Below are 22,014 nucleotides of genomic sequence, written 5' to 3'. Positions count from 1 at the left end.
TGCTTCTGAGATGTGGCCAGGGTCACAGGAACACACCTTGGCAGCTGCTATGCTCTTCACTCATCAGTGCCAATGTGATGCTTTCAGAAGATTACCAAGCAAAAATATATCAACTAAACAGTCCCCAGGCAAGCTTTCAAAACATGTATGGTATTGGGGCATCTCTAACCAAATAGTACCTTTTCCCCACAAACTGGTAACATTAGGACACTGACAAATAAAAATATGGTGATATTAAATTTCTAGCAATGCACTTATCGTTGTTATTCAAAGCACTGTATACCACTGGTTCACACTACTCCAACAGGTCAGCTTTACTGCACACACACATGCACATACACAATTCCCTCCACAAAAAACTGGCAGACCCAGCCATGGAAACATTCAGGGTCAGGTAGGGGCTGGGTACAGGGCTCCTGGCAACCTGATCCAGACGAAGATGTCCCTGCGCATTGCATGGAAGTTGGACTAGATGACCTGTAAAGATCCTTTACAAATCAAACTATTCTATGATTCTGTGAAAAAACCTGCAAGCTGGGACACCACAAGACTTCTTTCAGCAACTGGAACATACCTCATACTCCTTGGATATTCTCCAGCCACCTTCCATTCTCTTCCTCTTACATCCAATTCAAAAAAAGCAGTAGGCAAGTCTTTATTGGTATGTTGAGGCTAATGAACGCAATTATCAAGGCATTTATCTCCTGCAATTTATAGTTGTTTATGTAATTTGGAAATCTATTTTTAAAAGTCAACCCTTTGCTGCTGCTGATACCTACCCAAGCTGAATGCTATGAAGAGGTACGACCTCCTCATGTACCTCACTTCTTTAATAATGTTTAATCTTGCAAAAGAAGTTTTGCTGTTTCCACAGGAGTACATGTCTAGCAATCATTATTCCAAAAATATATCTTACTGGTATAATTCTTTTTACTTCACAGAAGTTTAAAAATACAAGTAAAGGTCATATGCTAATTTGACATTTCAAAATCACACTCAAACCTGAAGATTCATAAAAGTTTGATTATGATACTTGATGTACTCTTCATATAGAAAAAGCTTAAAATTACTTCTTTTTGTAATGTAACTGAGTGTTTTTGCAATAAGACATAATTTTAAAAGGCTTTAAATAGTAGAGAACACCTAGCCAAAGAAACTTTTACCATTGTCCTGCTAAAACAACAACAGATGTACCAAACATACTTTCTGAAAATTCTTGAGTAATCAGAGTTGTCACTTCTCCAAGTTGCCACAAGAAGAATTTATAGCTTAAAAAACCCTTTTATTTTGTTAATGTTGTAAGTAAAAAACACACTCCACCAATTTTTTTATTTGAATGTGTGATACAAGAATACAAAATAAGAAAACCCCATTTAAAACAGGGGAAACAACCTTACAATTCCTTAGGAACACTGAAGATGTGCATAATACCTAGGCTCATACTTACTAAATACACCTTTAACATCTCATTGCCATCTTGTATTCCTTCATCCTTATCTTCTCCCTTTTTCTTTCATTTCTTACCAACTTTGTAAACTCTTCAGAGCAAGTCTGCTTTTTTATACAAGGCTTGACACAACAGAGAGCATTTTTCCCTCTGAGCAATTGACATATACAACATAAAAGGAAACCAGATCTTAAATTGCCTTGTTATATTAGCTGGTTTCACTCACCACTGATCTTTCAGTATGCTGCAGATTCTGCCTCAGAAGAATCTTTTGACAGACACTGAACGATCTGATGGCTGGTTAGGAACAGCTGAGGTCTTGGAGAGCTGGAAAAGTGTAAGGGGCTATGTAAATAACGAATTCAGCACAACAGGCAAATAATTATGTTCAAAAGATGACCCTATAAATTCAAACTATCAACTGCTAATACCACCATGAGATTTCCAAGTTAGCAACAGGCTTTCTCCTCTCCAGAAAATGCAATGGTTCCAGGTTGGCTGCAGATGTGGAACACCACTTCTGTCATATTCTTCACAGCCAGAGCAGTGGAAAAGCAGCAAACTAGGTGTCCAAGGCACAGTTTTGTAACTATTTAGGAAAGGATCAGGTATGACACAAGTTCCAATCTTCAACTTTTGACTTAGCATGAGAAGCTTAGACTCTGTCTGCACAAGTCCTCTACATACAAGCCATACTTAGGAGGCTGGATTCCCAGGTGCTGGAAGTAGCTGCTCAGCTGCTTCAGTTCAGTGGTGAACACAGTGATACTAGGTTAACAGCTGGACTTGATCTTAGAGGTCTTTTCCAATCTTAATTATTCTAAGATTCTAGAAAGCCACTATTTGCAAAGGGACTCCACAGAAAAGAGAAATTAATGAGGTCATCAATTCTTAACAAGCCTAAAGAAGGTTATTCCCTTAGAAGGGTTCTGCTGCTTAGCTCAAAGGAGAAAGGTGCTTTCTTGATCTCTAAGATTGTTCATCTTTCTTTTAGTTGGAATTAAAAAGATAATCTGGAGTTGTTCATAGCAGCGGATGTGGAACAGACAACACTGTCATTTCTTGTGCTGTTCTGTAGAGTACAAAGAGAAAACAAGATAAGTGCAGCAGTTATCATTTATTCCATGCTTGAGTCCCATACATCATTTAGCACTGGATGAGAGCATCTTGGGAGGGCAGGGGAATTCGGACTGGGAAAGCAGAAGCTCCAGGTAGGGAATATCTTCTAAAACTAAAAGCAAATAAAGAACCTTCTACCCCTTGTAGCTGTAGGTAAGATTGCTTATATACTGACAGTTTAAAACACAGACTAAATAAAATTATGCAGCAAGAAACATTTTCCTGGGTAACTACTTCCACTTTTACATTATTTACTTATTTTGAGTATATGTTTAACTGTTGAGGGAGGGACAAAAAAATCATTTTCCTTGTTTTATTAACTCCACTGCTCCAATAGGCAAAACATGGAATTGAACAGTAATAGAGAAACTGCAAATAAGACCGAGTTTTTATTTTCATCTTTATTACAAAATTGTCAAAAAATACTCTGCTAACATTTGAAGTTTAACTTAAAAAAATCTTCACAGCTCACCAGGCTCCCAAAATGGAAATGAAGGTAAAGAAGTTAGGCAATGTATTTTGCTCTCCATTACAAACAGTCAGAACTCAGGAACCTGCCATCAGGAAAATCAGTTTGTCCAGCACCTCTGCCTCTACTACTATAAATGATTAAGTGGCAGAGGCCTCATTACATTTTCTTTGTATTTTTCAAAGTAAATCTAAGCACAGCAAAGGATACACAAAGTGTACAATTCTTTATTTTTTTTTAAGGGATCATTTTTTGGTTAGCTGAAAAATACAGCTCACTTGCATGGCTTTATAATGTGCCAGAACATAATGAAAGAATCTTTTAAAAAATACATATAATCTGTTAAAATTTCAGAATTTTTAAGATGTTGAGACTGTTGGACTACATTTACAATGTAGTCCAAAAATTAATACACACAAAGACAGAATTACCAATTGTTTTAAAAGTATAATTTTACATAGAATATGGTCAGTCAAGAATTCATGTGCCAGTAAATATAATAGCACTGCTCCTTTTATTTTCTCTGAGGCAGACAAACACATAAAAATATGTAGAAAGATGCACTGCCTTCATAACTATTTTAGTTTAAAAATCCATTGTTTTGCAAAAAAAAAACTTTAAGAAAACATGTATCATTCTGAATTGTTTGCTTCCATTGACTCTTGAAAAACAATACATTATAATTCTTTAAAAATAGCATAAGAGCTACAGTACAGCAGCAGCAATGTGCTATCAGCTCAGATTTGATAGCTGCAGTGAGAATACTTTAAAATATCTTTCTTTTCTTGACGTTTGAAAAAGAACAGGGATGAACTTACACTCTTAACATTGCTGGCAGATGAAAAATTGTTTTAACCCACCATGTTAACCTGATGGGTTAATATGATTATTCTTCAAAACCCACAAGCCTATAGAACCACAAAAGGCTTATTCTCTAGGTCATGTTAAACATTGACCAAGAAGGAAAACTGCAGAGTAACCAGCCCAGTTATGCCAACTTTTATTACCAGTTCACTGGATGGTCAAATATGATTTTGGGGTGGCTGACCACCAGGAACCACCAAAGAAACCCCTGTTACAGAAGAACATGTGTGCAAAGGGGAGGGAACAAATGTTAATGACTTTGGGGAAATTATATCATCTATATGTTATTCAGGAAGGTCAATGAATATGTATGTAATATACAGCATATAAACAGGAGCTTTCTCTGTAATCAGTATACACAATATTTCAGAGAAGATACTGCCTCGTGTCTGGGCAAATAAAGAATGCCTGCTTCTTAATGCTACACTGGTGTTAAGGAGTTTTATCTTTACTGATTTTTGGTAACAACATCGGTATCTAAATATGTTCAGATCATCAAAATAAGGGACCACCTTGCACAGAGGGGAGACAGCATTAAACAAATATCTTGTCACTTAAAGAATTCTAACTAAATGCAATTGGTTTTATTTCTGTTACCTTTAGGTGCACCATCAGTAATAAAGCTAAGTTCAAGAGTCCCCTGGGAAGATGTGGAATTTCAGAAGGTACAGATGTATAGATGAGACCCTGCTCAGTTTTCATTCTGCAGAAGAGTGAAATAATCAATATGCTGAAACTTCAAGACCTCATTTCCCCAGCTGGTCCAGCCAGGCTGTAGGTTGCGAGCAAACAACTCCAAGCATTCCACATCTGGCTTGATAAACTCTGCCAGAACTGCTGTGCAAGAGAAAAAAGAAAAAAAAAGAAGACACCAACAATGACAATGGCACAAATAACAACAGTAAAAAAGTAAAACCTCCCCTGTGATGCTGGCATATGAAAAAAATGAATGTTTTATTAAAAAAGGGAGAGACAGCAAATTAATTTCAGAGGTTTCATCAAATAGCTGGACTATTTATAGTGAGAAAGTAATCTTAAATAAATGCCCTTGAGATTCTGAAAAATACTGTCAAGGCCTTCAGTAGCCTTGATTTATTGGTTTTCATTTAGCAAAAGGGAAGGAAGATTTATTTCAGCCTCTACATAGATGAGTTCTGAATTTTTTTTACTAATATCAACCAAAGACATCCTAAAGCCTCACTTAGCTCCAATAACATGGAGGCAATACTTATATAAATAAATACATACATACATACATAAACCTTTTTCTTAATTAAGAGCACACTCTCTTTTCCTCTGTACCTTAAAGGGGATAAAAGTATTTTTGTAATGACAACTGTTAAAAGTAACACCAGTTAAATAAGTATAGCACTAAAATGGATGTAAAAATGCAGGAACTATTTTCTCCCCCAATATCAATCTGGCAAGAGATATTTCTATAACTGCTACTGTTATTCAGTAACATATATCTCAAATTTCTCTTGCAGTTAGGCATTTTTAATGCCTAAATCCAAATATAAAGACGCCTGCCATTAACATCAACCGTGTCACTGATTATGACTGGTATTCTTGGAGTGATAGAAAAAGATCTTGCATTTTGCTTGAAAAGTATTACTGCAAAGAGTTTATTGTTAAATGTGTTACTTGTCATATACAGCCATTTAGTCTATGGCTGGTTTGAGCAACCCCTTAACTAAGTTTCATGAAATGGCTACAAAAACATTGTGTACAAAAACATAAGGAGCACTCAACACAGAGAAAGCAGAAAGACTGAAAAACTTATCTATACTAAAAATTGCATGTTAAGTTTTTTGTTTTGCTGATGAAGATAAAAGAAGAAAAATTATGGAAATATATCCCTTTCCAAAGGATACTTTGGTCATTTTTAGATCAGATCTGCCAGTGATTTCTGAATCTCTGTCACTTAAACATACAGCTCATAAGGTCAACATTTTGCTGCTTCACTCAGTCTCTTCAGATATGACCACTGCAGAAAGCAAAAATATATCCAGTCAACATACACCAAAGTATGAGAGGAAATGTTTTTTTTCTTTTTTTTTTTTTTTTTTTTTTTTTTTTGTGCAATCCAAGTACTGAGTTTTTGCATCAAGTTTGCCAGTCACAGATGCCCTATGTGAGACTCCAGCTGATCAGGCCACAGACTGCTCCTGTTGTAGAAAGATGAGCACCCACTTTACTTTCTAGTGTTAGCCAACCCCAAGATGCATTTCCTTCCGGGATGATCACCTCCTCCAAAGCTCCAATATATTAAAAACTTTTCTGTAAATAATTTTAATGGGTGTTTCCAGGCTTTATTGTATTTTGGCATAAGAATAAAAAAAAAACAAAAATCTATTCGCTTTCCCCCAATCTTTAACAAATGTCACATGAATGTCTCAGATGAGTTATCACGAAGGCAGCTTTTAATCTAAAAAATACTGCTACCAGAAGGAATCTTATTCCAAAAACCTGCTTCTTTTAGAGGCAATATAAAATGTTTAAACAAATCTAGCATTTGCAGGGAAGAGTCTGGGAAGTTTAGAGGAAAATGTACGTTCTGACAGAAAACTCATGCACTGTTTGGTGTCGTGGGTGTTCATCTAATTAGACACCACTTATGAGTAGTTGCTTAATACCATTTTGCAAACACATCACAATAAAAAAAGTGGTAAAATTTATTGTTCTTTTCACAGCTCCATTAAGATGAGAACTTCTTGTGCATAATTTGCTGACAATTTGTTCAGAGGGCCAAAGCACCTCTCCTAGGAGGACAAGCTGAGAGTTGGGGTTGTTCATCTTGAAGATGACAAGGCTTCAGAGAGACCTTACTGTTGCTTTTCAATGCTTAAATGGGGCCTATAAGAAAGAAGGCAACAAGCTTATTTTAGCAGGGCCTGCAGGAATAGGACAGGGGATAAAGGTTTTCAAGTAAAATAGGATGAATTCAGACTAGATATAAGGAAACAATTGTTTACAATGAGGGTGTTGAAACACTGAACAGATTGCCCACAGAGGTGGTAGATCCTAAAACTCATAAATCAAAAATAATCATCATAGCATTAGGTTCAGTAATCCAAAGCAGTTTCAACAGGCACCAAAAACTAAAAGAGCAAACTTGAAAAGCACACTTCAGAGATTCAACCAACCTCAAAGACTGGTTCACTAGAAAGCAAAAAAGAGGTAGCCAAGAAACCGATCAGTTCAACAGAAGCACAAAACGTGTGCCAGTCTTTCTATCAATTTGGTTCTACAATTTAAAAAAGAAGTCGCAGGAATCTCCCTCTCTCCTTCTGGCAGAGACAGCATCTTTTTAAACTTAGAGGGCTTTTTAAAAAAAACAGACATATTACATATAATTTGAGATCATATTATAGTATGATTCTTCATTGCTAGGTTGTAGGCATTTACATAATCACATCAGGCAGTAACTTGCACTGCAACTAAATTACCATATCAAAAGAGCTGAATTTTGTTGGCTTAAAATCTCATTACATTAGTTTCCTTCAAATAGGAAAAATCAGTGTTCAAGTCACAAATTATGTCTTCTTTGTTAGACCTTTACATTACCAGTAGGCTATCATAAGACACATGGATCTGATCTGCAGCCCTCAAGCAAACCCTTGGGGTTTTTTCATCTGAAAACAGCTTAGAGGAGTTCCATCAGTAGAAAAATTAAGTATTGAGTTTTTCTACCACAGGAATAGATTGAAAAACAAAACCCAGAACACAATTACTTCTACCCACTTACAGATACCACTGACAGGAAACAGGTTAAATAGATGATAAACAGCCTATTCTTTATCACTTACAGGTGTCACAAACACTATGACAGCAACTCAGATACTTATACTTGAGCATCTAATGCCCCAGGACATGTGAAGTGAGCACAAAGCCAGCTGGCAGACACAACAGTTCCAGAAAACCCATTTCATTCTGAAGCACAATCCAGTGGCCAGGCAGGAGACTTGACACACCTGCATACTCCTAATCCCAGACACGTATTGAAGATGCATGCTCCTAAAATGTTTAAATGAGCTAAAGAATTATCTCTGAAACAAGCAACAGTTTCTCCTTATTTTTTTTAACTTCCACTGCCTAAAAAGCAGGTTCATTGACAAATTGGATATATAAAGTGAAAATAACTGTCTGCTTTTTCACTGCCTGATCAGTGTGCCATGCAAAGCACAAAGCACAAGTTATCTCAGTTTAAAATAACCCTTCAAAAGAGTTTGCAACATAGAGGTCCTTATTGCCCAATTTGTCTAAATCCTGGACCAGAAAATTATCTGAAATCCAGCTCAAAGATCTGCACTGCATTCTTCCTGAACTTCAAGTTAAGCCTAGATGCTGATGTACCAATCAATTAATCTTACAGCAAGAGCTCACAATGCCCATAAGGAAACAAAAGACATTTACTTTTTTTTAGTTCTTTTTTTAAATTTTTTTTAGTTCCAAGAAAATCTTTATAACGTGGCCTGATAAACCATCATTGCTACAGAGGGGGGACCTCCCATGACTCCTCATTGCACAGTTCTGCTGAATATATGCAAATTGGTTAGAACATAGCCAAGAATTAATTCCACTGCTTTCAGGCAAAGTCTACACAACAGTATTCTTTTCTAACAATAAATGCATATACTTAAAAACCAGAAGAGCAATGGCTGTAACAAGAACAATCTATAATACAGGAAAAGGAAAAAAGGTCTTGTGAAGTTATGTAGAACTTCATATCTGTAACACAGTATCTTTTCTGCTCTCTAAGAGCACCATTGAATTGAATTAGGAAGAAAACCTGCTGTTATGTGAATCAAAACCTGGAGTAATAAAATTTGATTTTAACACATTTGCATAAAGCAGCTTAAATACATTTACAATGACATATTAGAGCTCTAAGCACTGAACACAGCACATGCATCACCAAAAACCCCTACAGTTGCAATTTCATGGTTAAATGCACTGTAGGAACACAAACATCTCTTTTTGATGGCTTACTTTAATTTACATCTTTCTCTTCCCCCAGAGAGATAAACTCTTATAATCAGTCATTAAGTGGCTACATATGTACCAACATACAACCTTTATTGTTGTAATAAGAAACAAAGGGCCAGACAGCATCAGTAAATACTAATATTTTTGGCTTTGCTACTACTTAAACAAAGCATAAAGAATGTGTGTGACTCATCAAGTGTCCTTCTCCCCTCTTGCCAAATCTCTGCTTCTGTTCAAATTTCTTCTGAACCCCTCTCTAGGATGTAGCTCAGCTGCTCTCTACTGGCTGCTTGAGAATACTGCCTGGTCATGAAAGCAACAGCTTGTACAGCACAGAAGTCAAAGCATCAACAATCAGCTTTTGCTTTATGGTCTACCTTTTCATTACATAACCATATTTTGCTTTATGGTCTACCTTTTCATTACATAACCATATTCTGCACAGACCTGCAAAAAAAACCCTGTAGGTTATACGTGGTTCTTCACAAAAACCTTTTAAATAATTCATATTGCTCCACAGCAAGTTCATTTTTTCAAAGACAAACATAAATGCTGCATAACGTTATCAAATCCCATCACTCAAGTAAAGACTCAAGAAATACACACAAGAAATTAGGAAGGACAGTTTCCTTCAAAGTCCAGTCAGAATTGTAATTTACAAAGTATTCTCCAATATGGACCACTGTTGCACTAAAATTTTCCATAATACATCCAAACTGCTGGTTTGCACCCTTGGATACCTCACAAGTTTCCTGTTTGTGTCCAAGTTTGCTGCCAAGTATTGGCTTGCTAAAGAGACCCTAGGTGACAGCCTCATAAATAACAACCCCACTGTTCATTAGCTTAAATCAACACATATAACCCCTGCTGTAGCCCTAATTCTTGAAGATGTGGCTTCAGGATGGCACAAAGATCCTCCTAGAACTGCCCTTCTTTTTTTTTTTTCTATTTTTTAGCTAACCAAAGTATATCCTTCCTACTAGGTTTTTAACAAGGGGGTGTGTGTATATGTAGATATATACATATATGGTAATTTAATAAATGCAAGCCCCCAAACACAGATGTTAGAGCATCCCTGGAGGTACAACAATTGTTCAGATCAAAAGAATTTCTACCTCTTGGGAAGAGAAAAAGGAAAGCATATCAGTGAAGCAAAGTGTGACACCTCTCCTCTCCAAGAGCATTAAACATTTCTTCTACCTGCCTTTTCTGATGTGAATACAAAACACCTGGAATATTTGCAGTCTCGTCGTGAGCTTCCCCCTTGGTGGAGGATGAAATCTATTTTATTAGAGGTATTAAACATATTTCTTACCACAGACTTGTTAAGCTCTACGGTGCTGTAATGATGAAAGAAGTACCACTTCCTACTGACAAAATCAGTAGAAGTGCTCCAGAACAAGTCTTTGGACTAGCTCTAAAAAGTTGAATTTATACCCCCACTAACTGGCTGGCTGGAATTACTGCATCAATTTCAGTGAGTGAAATACAGCTCCTCAGAACCAAGCAGGGCATGCCTTATTTTTTGCCTCTTGTTAGCAGTCTTAAAATAGTTAAGTTTTTGGATTTAAAGGCATAATTGTACTGCAGGCATATAATCAAAGGCATAATTGTACTGCAGTCATATAATCAATTCATGCAGATATGTAAACACTTATTTCAGGATGACATAATAAAGAAAGAGGTTTCTGCTTTCTTATTTTATGTATTCCCAAAGTTCTCTCCCTCACAAGGTAAATTAGGTCATTTGTCACAACTTCATATATGAAGTATCTGTAAAACTGGTCTTGCAGCATTTAAAAGACAAATTTTGAAAAAGGCAACATTTTTTCTGCGTCTACCCAAAATGTTCACACAGTACTACTTGAAGTTCTAGTTTTTCATATTAATTTTCTGAGACCAGGACTGAGGTGCTTTGGAAGACTTTTAGAGGAACCACAAGTTCTGTTGAGTAAAATTGCTTGACACATGGGAAATTAAGGCATTTCTAGGTACATCCCATAATGAGGAATTCAAGATCACTGTGCTACAGAAACATTAGGTGAAAAAACCAAAACATACCAGAAAGAGGAGGTTTATGTGAATGCAGACTGCAGGGTATGCTGACAATTAACTGATGCTCTGGAATTGGAAGAACACCTTCAGATTTCCTGTCATATAAATCAGAAAATAAAAGAAACATGAGAATGAATGTTAACCCAATGTGATGCTACAGCTCTTGCAGAGTTATTTGAGATGGGAGATAACACACAGAGTGTTCATTCACAAACTTCAGGGAAGTCCAAGGAAAGTTAAATGCTGCTCAGACATAATATACAAAATGACAGTTTATGCAATCATTGAGGCTTTGGCCAAAACATGGTTTACAACAGCCATGCAAAGCCACTGAGAACAAACAATGCAGTCCTGTACGTCATGGAACACGTGTGGAACAACAGCAGCATCCCCAAAATGGCATCAGCCTGTGCAAAGAACTTGTGGTCCAAGAGAACCTGTCAGCAAAGGAAGCCCTGTCCACAAGGCTTTTGTCCAAGACAGTTTCTCAAGACAGCAGATGCAGGAACAGTCAGGGGGTTCCATTCTTCAGTCTCACCAAGGCACTCCCTTACTCCAAAGCTAATAAGGCTATCTTTAGGTCCACAATCAACCAAAACATTTTGGGACATTATATTGCCTTATGAGTAAGTGATACATATAAAGGGAATCCTAGCAGCTGCAAAAAAAAAGGACATTTACCACAAATAGCCTGACATACCTTAAGGCTTCCTTTACCTCTCCTTGAACTCTCCCCAATATGAGAACTTCATAGGGCTTTTTGTGCAAAGAATCCAAAGGCAACACAAATTCTCCAGCTGTAGTAATCTGACACAAGAGAGTTAAAAATATACAGCAGAAAATTTTAATATCCCATAATGTTCCAAGACCTTTTCCTTTATAAAAAGAAGGATAGTAATGGTATTACAGCTTTCAAATACCAAAGCAAATGGTAGTAAATAGACAAATTAGAAGAAAACAAAGTGTTACAGTGCAAGTCTGCTCAGTCTCCAAGAAAGCAACAAAATAAATTAAGAACTTACTTTTACCCAGTGCCACTCAGCAAGTGTTTTCACCGACCAGTGAGGATAAAGTTCATCCTTAACAAAACGTAAGTGCTTCTGTCTATTAGTCACCCACGTGACTACAAGACAATTTGGAGCAGCTAGTGCTGGTACAGGAATCTGCTTGATTTGCCATGAAGACAAGTGGCTGTACCTACGCCAATAAAGTGAGAAAGCAAATTAGCATATACCAACCATAAAAATTGCAAAGCAGAACAAATGGATTAAAAAATTACACAGACCAGTCACTTCAAGAATTACCTCCTGACAATCTAAGTCATAAAAATAGTTCAAGACTGACACCCAGTGGACAATTCTGAGAGATTTTATACAAAATCATTAGTGTATGTACATAAGTTTTACTGAGCAGAACCGTGAACTACGTATTTACACTATCTCTTGAAATAAAGCATTATTAGCTGTGACTCTGAAGTGTAGAAGCCCATGTTTCATTTTAAGAATTATCAGATGTAACTCAATATTCTCATCTTTGTGCCAGAACAAAGCTATTTAGTGAACAGCAGCTTCTTAGGCAAAGTAATACAATTCACTTCTCATAATAAACTCTCTTCTCAATGAAAATGACAAGTGAGTCACACTAATTTGAATGGCAAGTGAAGAGGTCATTAGAGATAATAACTTCTCCAATTATTTTCACAAGTTGTTCATTTTTTTTAAATTATCAGCCATGCTAGAAGTTTTCTAGGTTATTCAAACACATTCTGCACTTTTCTGAGCTAACTGAAAGCTACACTGGTGAATTCAGGATGCTTTCCAGATCCTGTCCTGTTCTACCATTTTTTTTCATGATGCAATTCTACACTATCAATAAACTGCAGCTCGTGGAACCTACACATTGCAGCACCAAAATTACTGGCACACTGCCTAATGAAAATTGGCAGCCCCCGTGGGGGTAGCCAGGACCCTAAACAATGCTACAGTGAGAAACAGTGAACAAGGATAAAATCCAAATACCCCCTGGACTGTCTAGAGGAGAAAATATTCACCTAGATGAGAAATGCTTCACAATGATTAGCTGGCAACAAGATAATTATGAGCAGTGATAGCTCCTCCACTCTTTGCCTTTATTTCATATGGGATGAAAGAATCTTGGTGACTAACTTACACTCATAACTGCAATTATTCTCTGAGTAACTTATATACTCAAGAAAGACATTTTTGAATGAGAAATGTCTCATCTGAATGAGAGTTTATAGAGGTTTCTGAAGGGCTTTCAAAGGAAAGACTACACATCAGTCTCTACATCTTCAAATTATGTCTTCATAATAAGCATCAAAAGCCACAGCGAACTTCATTCTAGAAAGTTGCAAGACCATATTTCCTGTCTACCCTTCTTTCAAAGAGACACAATTCTATGGTAATCAAGAGGACTCCACTAGCATAAACATGATGTTACTCAGCAGTGAAGGAAGCCCATAAAAATTTAAGTCAATAACTTCATAAGCTACAGCACTCAAGAGTTCCCATTGCACTAGAGGATTTCACTGCTGCATTATCATGTTCTTCTAAACATTAGACTGAAGCTTAAGTTACACCTCAAATTAAATAAAAATGCACTCAAACCTCTGAGCAAGATTTCAGTCCTGGAAATACTTACACCTTTATCTAGCTTTATGTCCACTGAAGTAACCCTATTAATTACAAACTAATATGTGCATTACCTGGGCCCTACAGAACAGCTGAATCCATACTTTCTTTGTAAAGGGCTAACATTCTCTCACCAGCTAGATAATTTAAGATCTACTCTTGCAAATATCTTGTATGCCAAGTATCCAACACACTTCAGTGAAAATACCTAAGACAGTCCACAGACTTGAAGGTAAGCATGTGCGAAAATATTTACAAACTTGAGCTACAGTCTCACAGTTATACTGGTCCTGGATTGGATCAATACATTAAAATGTTAATTACCCTTTGTAAGCTACGATGACAAAGTTTGTTTGATTTTATTATAAAACATACCTGTTACTCCTTTTAACAGACTTGTTCTCCCATGGTGGATCAATCACAATAATATCATATTTTTTCTTGTCTGGCAAGTGAAATGAAGGGGAAAAAAAAGAAAAATCAGTAAAGTAGCTTTTAAAAATATCTATGAGTTAAAACAGATATATATCAAACCTGCAAATTTCTTCTCTCTTTCCAAATAAGAAAAGCATATCAAAAAGACTTTTGACATGCTTTTTTTAATTCAGATAATCATATCCAGAAAATTCAATATTTTTAGGCTGATTACCTAAGGAAAGAACTTTTATGTGGTCTGATTCAGATCCCTCCAAAAAATTTTAAATATCTTTAGGACTTTCAGGGAAAAAACGGATAGCAGAGTGCAAGTCTCAAAAATAAAAAATTTTCCAAGTTTCCCAACAGAAGCTATGCAATAAGGCACCCAGCTGAGTGAAAAGCTACAGCCCTGAATGCAAGATTCCTGCCCTGTTTGATCTTTTGTCAGGCCAACAGGGACATGCAGAGCTTCAAGCCAGCCCTAGAAAACTGTTTTGCACTACTGGAGGTAAAGAGAGACAGATAGCTAGACATAGCGTGTGAAATGGGAATCAATGAATAAAAGAACCAAAAGAGTTTTCATAGGAGAAGCTGAGTTTACTTTAGCTGGAGGATAGAAGATACAGAACACATCCAGGAAAAAACAGAACTCCCCAATTTTATTTCTCCAGAGAACATATTTGTTCTTTCATTGAATCTGATGGTCAGAACAACAGCTTAGTATTTGATGTTCATGAAATGTGATTACAATATTACATACTACATATTATTCATTTAACACTGGAGGTGTTATCCTTACAGTGGACTGACCAGCAAGAATTACTTCTCTTTTGGCAGATGAAAGGGAAGAAGAAAAATAATAATTAAAATGCACAGCAGATCTACTCAGAAAAAAAAGTCTACAGTCAGGGCATTATGTTAGCATTCACTGTTGTTTATTTCAAAAGCATTTGCTCAGATTTCTTGGACTGCTCTGTAACTCCTTGGAGAATCTTACATGCTCCACTGTGCAGAGTGGTGGCAGAATGATAATAATCTTTCTTTCCTACAGATAGGTAGCTAGCCCGATTTTGGACTTCAAATGCAAAATTATTATTTAGATAGTAAGATTCTACCTGCTGAATGTCTTCTTAATAAAAAACAAAATTAAAAAAAAAATGTCTAAATTACATATGCTTCCTCTCTTCTCATGTGCAATTAAAAAAATCTAAAATTACTGATTAGAGGGTAGAGCAGTAATGCCCAGCTCTTGCTCACAGGCAACATCTTTCCTGTAAGACTGTCTGATAAAGCCTAGCTGTGAGTGACAGTGACAAAAATAATAGTAATGAAGGCCAATTTGAAAGCTAATGGAATGGCACTGAAGACTGATGCATGCTGTCAGCTTAGGGCTGAGGATAGTGCCTTGGATAGCTTTTGATCTACTTAAACAGAGTACTTTATTATTCTAAAATCCCCTCATTTCCCTGTCACTCATTTCTGCATAAGCCAATACTCTCGGCTGTGAAACACAGCAGCTGAAAAGTCAAGTCATGTTTGCTACTGGTGGTCTTGCTAAAGTAGTGTTGCCCTCCACCCAGGTGCAATAGCCTCTCAAACTGTTATCTTCCCTGGGGGATACCGGGCTTTGTTCCACAACCAGTTTATTCCAATCTAAAAAGACCCTGCCACTGAACAGGATGAGTCTGTAAGTGAACATTTGCTTTATGGTGCACTATCTCATCCCTCCCCCATGGTCTAATCTAGCTAAAAACCAGGACCACCACTTCAGCAGCAGCACGGACCTACCTATGCCAAAGGCTCATCCTGCGGGACAGGGACCCAGCAGCACAGCTAGTCCCAATTCAACGTGTTTATGTGACTTCTATGCTGACAGTGGCTCAGAACATGCTCACAAACTGCTGTATTTTGGCTGAGACTTTTAAAGGAGCCTCCTGGAGATAAATAATCCTCTCATGACATGATTTCCTAACCACTCAAGACTCCTTTGAAAGTCCTTACCCATTTTCACGAAGTTAGAAATATCACCTTGAAAGCCTGCAGCAGCATTTGCTATCAGTGAGATGCTTTATGCTAAAATCTGTTGAGTTATCTTGACACTAAGTGCCCTTCTTGGGCAGGAGAAAAGGGGTAAATTCTAACACCTAAAGATACTTACAGTTCAGCAGGGGCTGTAAACATGAAATATCAGATAAGAGGAAACTGCTTTTTGGTGGCACCAAGTATTTCTGCCCCATTAACACAATTATCTTTGCAGAGTTTGAGTTGTTTTCCGTAACACATGAAAGCAGGTCCTGCTCTGCACTGGAGGTTTCCTCCTCTAGCACACATACAGCTTGATGGTCACTTTCATTCACAGCTGGAAAATGCTTTGCCATTTCACATAATTCAGCCAAGCCACAGACAATGTGCTGAGGAACATTATTCTTCCTGCAACTGAGTTTTGCAGTCTTACGGTGAAGAAAACCACTTTTGAGTCCCTCTTGGACTAAATGCAAAGTCCCTTCCCAAATGAGCTTCCTGACCTGTATGGTGAAAAAAAAAAAAAAAAAAAAAAAAAAAGAACACAAAGGAAAGAAAAAAAAAAGATCTTTCAAGTATCTACTTGACCAGGGAATGCAACTGAAATCAGAACATTTTCAATCTGCAGGCAGGGAAAAGGATCCTTGCCAATTACTGAGATCATTGGCTCAAAATCTGCAAAGGCATTATAATAAGGTGTGTGTCTTGGTCTAACCCCAGCTGGCAACCAAGTACCACACAGCCATTCGCTCACACCGCATGCCTCCCAGTCCCTGGTGGGGAGAAGAATCCAAGGGAAAAAGCAAACCTCATGGGCTACTGTAAGATCAGTTTAAAAACCGAAACTAAAAAATTATTATCATTATTAGTGAAAAGTGGGAGAGAGAAGTACGGCCCAAGAGAAACAACTAACACACAGCAAGATCGCTCACCACCTACTGATTGAAGTTCAGCCTATCCCTTAGTAGCAAATCCATGGCTCCTGGCCAACTCCCATTGTTTATATAGTGAGCATGATATCCTACGCATGGAATATCCCTCTGGCCGGTTTGGGTCACCTGTCCTGGCCATGTTACCTCCCAGCTTCCTTTGTGTACCTGCTTGCTTGCAGAGCACAGGAAACTGAAAACTCCTTGACTTGGGGTAAGCACGGCTTAACACACTGAGGTTTGAATTGTTGCTGTCAACACTGTCCTCCTGCTAAACCCAAAATGAGAATCTTTGATGTTTTCTGATCTATCCTGACCAGGCTGGAAGGGACAAAGCAGCTGCAGCTGGGTGCAGACATTTGGGCAACACATCTACCTTTAGCATCCAATATGCTAACTCTCGGGCTTTTTAAAAGTCTTAGGTTTATTTTTCATTTGCAGCACTTCCACTCCATCAACTCTGCATTAGCTGTCCATCTACCAAGCAGAAAACTAACTCTATCCCAGCCAAATCCAGGACAACACACTAACTTCTGTTGTTGGTTTTCATTTTTTGGTAAAGTTAGAATAATTAGAAGGCTGGAGAAAGAAAGAGCAAGAAACTACTGAATAAAACATTTCAGACAACAGACATGGAATATCATTGTTTCAACCCAACACAAATTTCAAAGCAATTATCAGAACTTTAATTTAAAATTCTAATTTAATTTCAAGTTACTGTGCCCATGAACATCTTTTTAATTGAAATGTATACTGGAATCTAAAAATCATTTTCCACATTTCAATTCACTTCATAAAACAACAGTTTATGCATTTTATAGTCATACAGAAGTACAATCAGTAAATCAAATTAAAATATCAGAACTCAATTTTTGCAGCTTTCCTAAGCGGCAAACATCTCAAATAGCCTGTTAGTCAGTCTGGGATGACACGATTCTTGGATGCATATACACTGTCATTCACCTGCTGGGGAGTCAGCATCTCCCCTTCACAAAATTTAGAGACCCATTTTATTTCCAAATCATGGAGCCTTTATGAGTTTTGATTGTCAGTGAGGTGGGTTTATCCATTTGTCCATTGTCAATTACAGGAGCTTTCTTAAAGCCCCTGTAAAAAGCCATGATACTGTGGTTTCAAAAGCTTCTGATTACAGAATCTTCAAGATTACAAGAGGGTTTTACAAAATGCACTTTATTACAATTCCCAGCTTAGTGAAAGAGGAAGAAAAAGATTTTTTTTTTTTATAATTTAATAGTGCCACCTCTAGATAACAGAGAGTACAGAGTCATACATTTTTAGTACCTAGGTTTGTGATAAAAAAAGTTCATACTGCTTCAACAGAATTAATAAACATTATTTTCAGAAATTATACGTTCTTACATGCATGTGTTAAGTCATAGGCAGACAAAGTGGACAAAGTCTCTTGACTATGAAGCAATCAAAGCAGGAGATTTAACAAATCGCTGCTGAAGGAATTCAGCACATTTTGTACTGTTCCCTATGTTGACACTGACTGAAATTCATAAATGGATTCAACAGCTGAAATTCACAGATTCACTTGCAAAAACAAAAAATTGCAGTTGCTTGGGTTTATTTTTGATGAATGTACAGATATAAATAAGTGCCAAAATAATCTGGGTTAACTTGCAGAGCTATAACCTTTAATAGCACAAATATAATAAAAACCCAATACTTTCTAATCTGTGGATGATATAAAACGCTAACTGGAGTCACAGATTTTTTCAGACTCTGTCTTTTCTACATATTTACCAAATACCACTAAAGTTACACAGGCCTCCAAGGCATCAAACTTCTTATCTTAATTTCTTTCCTTATTTCTATTGTTGAATGATTTCATTGTAGCCTTAGCATTTTCAAACTCATGTTGATGCTGAACTTCAAAGTTTTCTCGTTTAAGGTGATAACCACAGGACCCCTACACTGTATCAGCAAGCTGCACATATTTACTACAAGACCTTACCATATAAAAGAAAAAAAGCGCAGTCATCTAAATGTAGTTCAAGCAGAACAGATTTAAGCAAAAAGCCCAATATGACTAAACCTTTGTCAAAGGAAAGGAAGCAAGTATAGCTCCTAGTTCAGGTTCACATCACTACTTGGGAAAGCAGTAAGAATACATCAAAAATTACCTACTGATTGCACTTCTATGATTTACTACTATGCTTCAATGTAATTCAGTTTTATCTTCACCAGTACACAACTGACATAAGCATACGGACTTGAATTCCATTTCATTCATAATGTTTTAGTAGGACAATATGAAATGTTAGAGAATTAATTTATTTTTCAATTGCAGAATAAGTTATTTTGAAGCACATTTGGTCACAAAAGTGTTGAGTAACTCCAGCACAGTGTCCTGAAACACTGAGGAACTGATCTTCAGAACAGGTTATGCTGCCAATTTCAAATCAGCCAATTCCTAATAGTCAACTCATCACAACACAATGTCCAGTTGTCTAAACAGTCCAAGTTACTTTGTGAATGCAGCTTTGTAATATCCCAGATGCAATTTCACGTGTATCTACATAGAAGATATATGCTGTAAGCACAAATTCAAATAAGGATTGGAGAGACTGACTTTCCTTTCCCTTTCCTTCTTTTCACCAGTGGAACAAGCTACAAAACCAGAATTTGTCTGCAACCATGCCCTCCACTCTGCATGCCCAAATTCAAATAGCAGGTACTTACAAAATATACATTTTTTCCAACCTACCTTTGAATGGTATTCCAAAGCATCCAGTTCACCTTGGTTGAATACACATTTCCTTTTACGTTTCTGCAGAATTAGCAAAAACCAACAACACCAAAATCCGTATCACTCCACAATGAAATAAAAGGCGAAAAGAAATCAAACATACCTGAATTACAAATGAACTCTTTAAAAGCAGAAGAAAGTTTCCATCTATTTTTCTATCACAAGTACAAGTCAAGTAAGCAAAAAGATCTGAAAATACCTAACCTGCTGCAGACTTTCACAAGGTACATAGGCTTAAAGCTGTTTTAAATTATTCATGGCATTAGGATCTGAAGGTACCTAGTGCACAGTTTGTGCTCATGCCTCCTGTGGGCCCATACTAAAAGTTTCAGCTGCCAAGTGCAATTTACCAATAAAAGAAAAAAATTAACTATGTCTTCATGATTACATTTATTGGTTTAGACCAGTGACTCTTAGTTTCTTTTGTCCATATGGAACAGTAGTGAACAACACTGAAAGTAAATTCATACTGTCCTTCCCAAATTGCTAATCTGCACAATCTCAGCAGATACCACATCTTCAGACTGTGTACCTGACCACAACCAGTGTCAGGACATTTCAGGAGCAATCCACTGCTTATGAGACACAGAATGCACATTACTGACATGAGGGACACAGGAATATTCTCAAAAGTTCCCACTCTTCTACACTACCTAAAAAGACTTAGGTATGCAAAACAACATTAGTAGTATATTATTTATCAAGAGATTACTGTAATTTATTATTTTACAGATAACATACCTTCCTAGCAGTGGCAAGAGAATCCCCAATGTCACTCTTTGCTCCTTCTTGGTATTCCTCTTTGTTGCTGTTGGTCTTTATTTCTGTCAGACTCACCTCAGGGCATCCCTGACACAGCTGCTCCTCAGGAGCTGCAGCTATATGGGGCTCAGAAATATCAAAGAACTCCTCCCGAAACACATATCTCTTTTTTGCTCGTTTACCTTCTGTTTCTAGGGCATTTCCAGGACCGTAAGAAGGACCGTCGCTTGATGAGGGGGTGGCAGCAAAAGCAGAAATACTGTGACAGTCTTCAGTAGATGTGACAGAAGTATTGTGAGTGACACCACCATGGTGTGCAAAGGAGTCACAGATCTCATAGCCACAGTGATTGATGAAAGAGAGATGATCCACAAGCCATCCCGCTGTCAGACGATGTACCACAGACATCGCAAGTCCCCTTTTCAGGCCAAAAAATCAGCTCCCTGAAACCACAGCCTTCACCAACCATTTGCCCTTCCTGGAGCAACCTCCTCCTGTGGGAATTTTTATAAGAATTCACTTTACAGAATTATCACTGTTTCATAAATTAGCACCTACCTTCTGACAGACATTTCCATGCACACACAGGGCACACTGCTACAACTTCTGACTTCAGGTGATTTCCCCATTATGTTCATCCCTACCACTACTTTCTTTATAGTAACTAAATTTTACACGACTTTTTATACTTTTACACGGTATGCGCTTACTCTTTGACAAGTCAGAAAACAGCCCTATGGCACACCAATTACATCTAACACTATATGACATGTGTGTATATCTATACACAGTATATACACCACATATACATGCATTTACACTCCATATCTTTACTACATACGTTACACACATGCTATATAGACTACATACATACTATATATATGCACACACTATATATACACACACGCTATACATATTCACACATAAACACACACATATACGCATATATACACGCTATATATATGTGCATACACTGTATCTACACACACACACGTATATCTATATATTTATCTATATATATATACATACAGAGACATGGATCACTAAGACAGCACCCGGGGGCACTAACACAGGCACAAGGGCAGGGGCAGCCACGGCCCCAGCGCTGCTGAGGCCGAGCGCCGACTCCCATCCCCGCGGCGGCACACCGGGACGGAGAAAAAGCTCGGGCTTTTCCCTAGGAAAACTCTCGGCGCTGGAGAAAAGCAGCGCCCGGCACACACTCACCGCGGGCACAACCAGTCGCCGTACGGCCACGGTCCTTCCGGGGGGTGGGATCCTCCTTCCCTCTCTTTCCACCGCTCCTCCTCCCTGTATTCCCAGCGCCCCTCGTCCCCGCCCGCCGCGCTGCTGGCCCGCGGCCCGGCTGTGACGCAGTTCCGTGTGACGCTCTGGGCGACGTCCGGGCGGGCGGATTTGAAATTGCGACGAGGCGGCGGCGGCGGCGGCGCTGGCGGTAACGGCAGGGCGGGGAGCGGGAGGGCAGCGGCAGCAACACCAACACCCTCACCTCT

The 22,014-nt window shown here is 37.8% G+C and overlaps 1 protein-coding gene across 3 annotated transcripts; it reads right to left on the bottom strand.

Moving 5' to 3' along the window:
* Positions 1-769: 769 nt before the first annotated feature.
* On the bottom strand, positions 770-21,708 carry METTL4 (methyltransferase like 4). Of its 3 annotated transcripts, none has more exons than XR_005952254.1 (10): positions 21,530-21,708; positions 20,480-20,994; positions 19,697-19,759; positions 16,170-16,536; positions 13,970-14,039; positions 11,966-12,140; positions 11,644-11,750; positions 10,950-11,038; positions 4,497-4,736; positions 770-2,519 (listed from the first exon to the last, which is right to left on the bottom strand). XR_005952254.1 is itself a non-coding variant. In XM_041399381.1 (10 exons), exons 2-9 carry the CDS (start codon positions 20,906-20,908, stop codon positions 5,861-5,863), a joined length of 1,326 nt encoding a protein of 441 aa, XP_041255315.1. In that variant the 5' UTR covers positions 20,909-20,994; positions 21,530-21,708; the 3' UTR covers positions 4,636-4,733; positions 5,834-5,860. The 3 variants fall into 3 exon arrangements, 2 of the variants coding, with proteins under 2 accessions (XP_041255314.1, XP_041255315.1); XM_041399381.1 differs by lacking the exon at positions 770-2,519 and adding an exon at positions 5,834-5,886 and having other exon boundaries at positions 4,636-4,733; XM_041399380.1 differs by lacking the exon at positions 770-2,519 and having other exon boundaries at positions 2,937-4,736.
* Between the last annotated feature and the right edge of the window lie 306 nt (positions 21,709-22,014).

This window comes from Onychostruthus taczanowskii, unplaced genomic scaffold (genome assembly GCF_017590055.1).
Source record: "Onychostruthus taczanowskii isolate IOZ18803 unplaced genomic scaffold, ASM1759005v1 scaffold16, whole genome shotgun sequence".
Lineage (NCBI taxonomy): Eukaryota > Metazoa > Chordata > Aves > Passeriformes > Passeridae > Onychostruthus > Onychostruthus taczanowskii.
This window is presented reverse-complemented; position numbering and strand designations above follow the sequence as displayed.

Coding starts and splice junctions, on each gene's coding strand:
- METTL4 (XM_041399380.1), bottom strand. CDS start 20,908: ATGTCTGTGGTACATCGTCTGACAGCGGGATGGCTTGTGGATCATCTC. Junction 16,537..19,696: donor CTTTGGAATACCATTCAAAG/GTAGGTTGGAAA, acceptor TTCACCATACAG/GTCAGGAAGCTCATTTGGGA. Junction 12,141..13,969: donor TCTGTTAAAAGGAGTAACAG/GTATGTTTTATA, acceptor TTATTGGCGTAG/GTACAGCCACTTGTCTTCAT.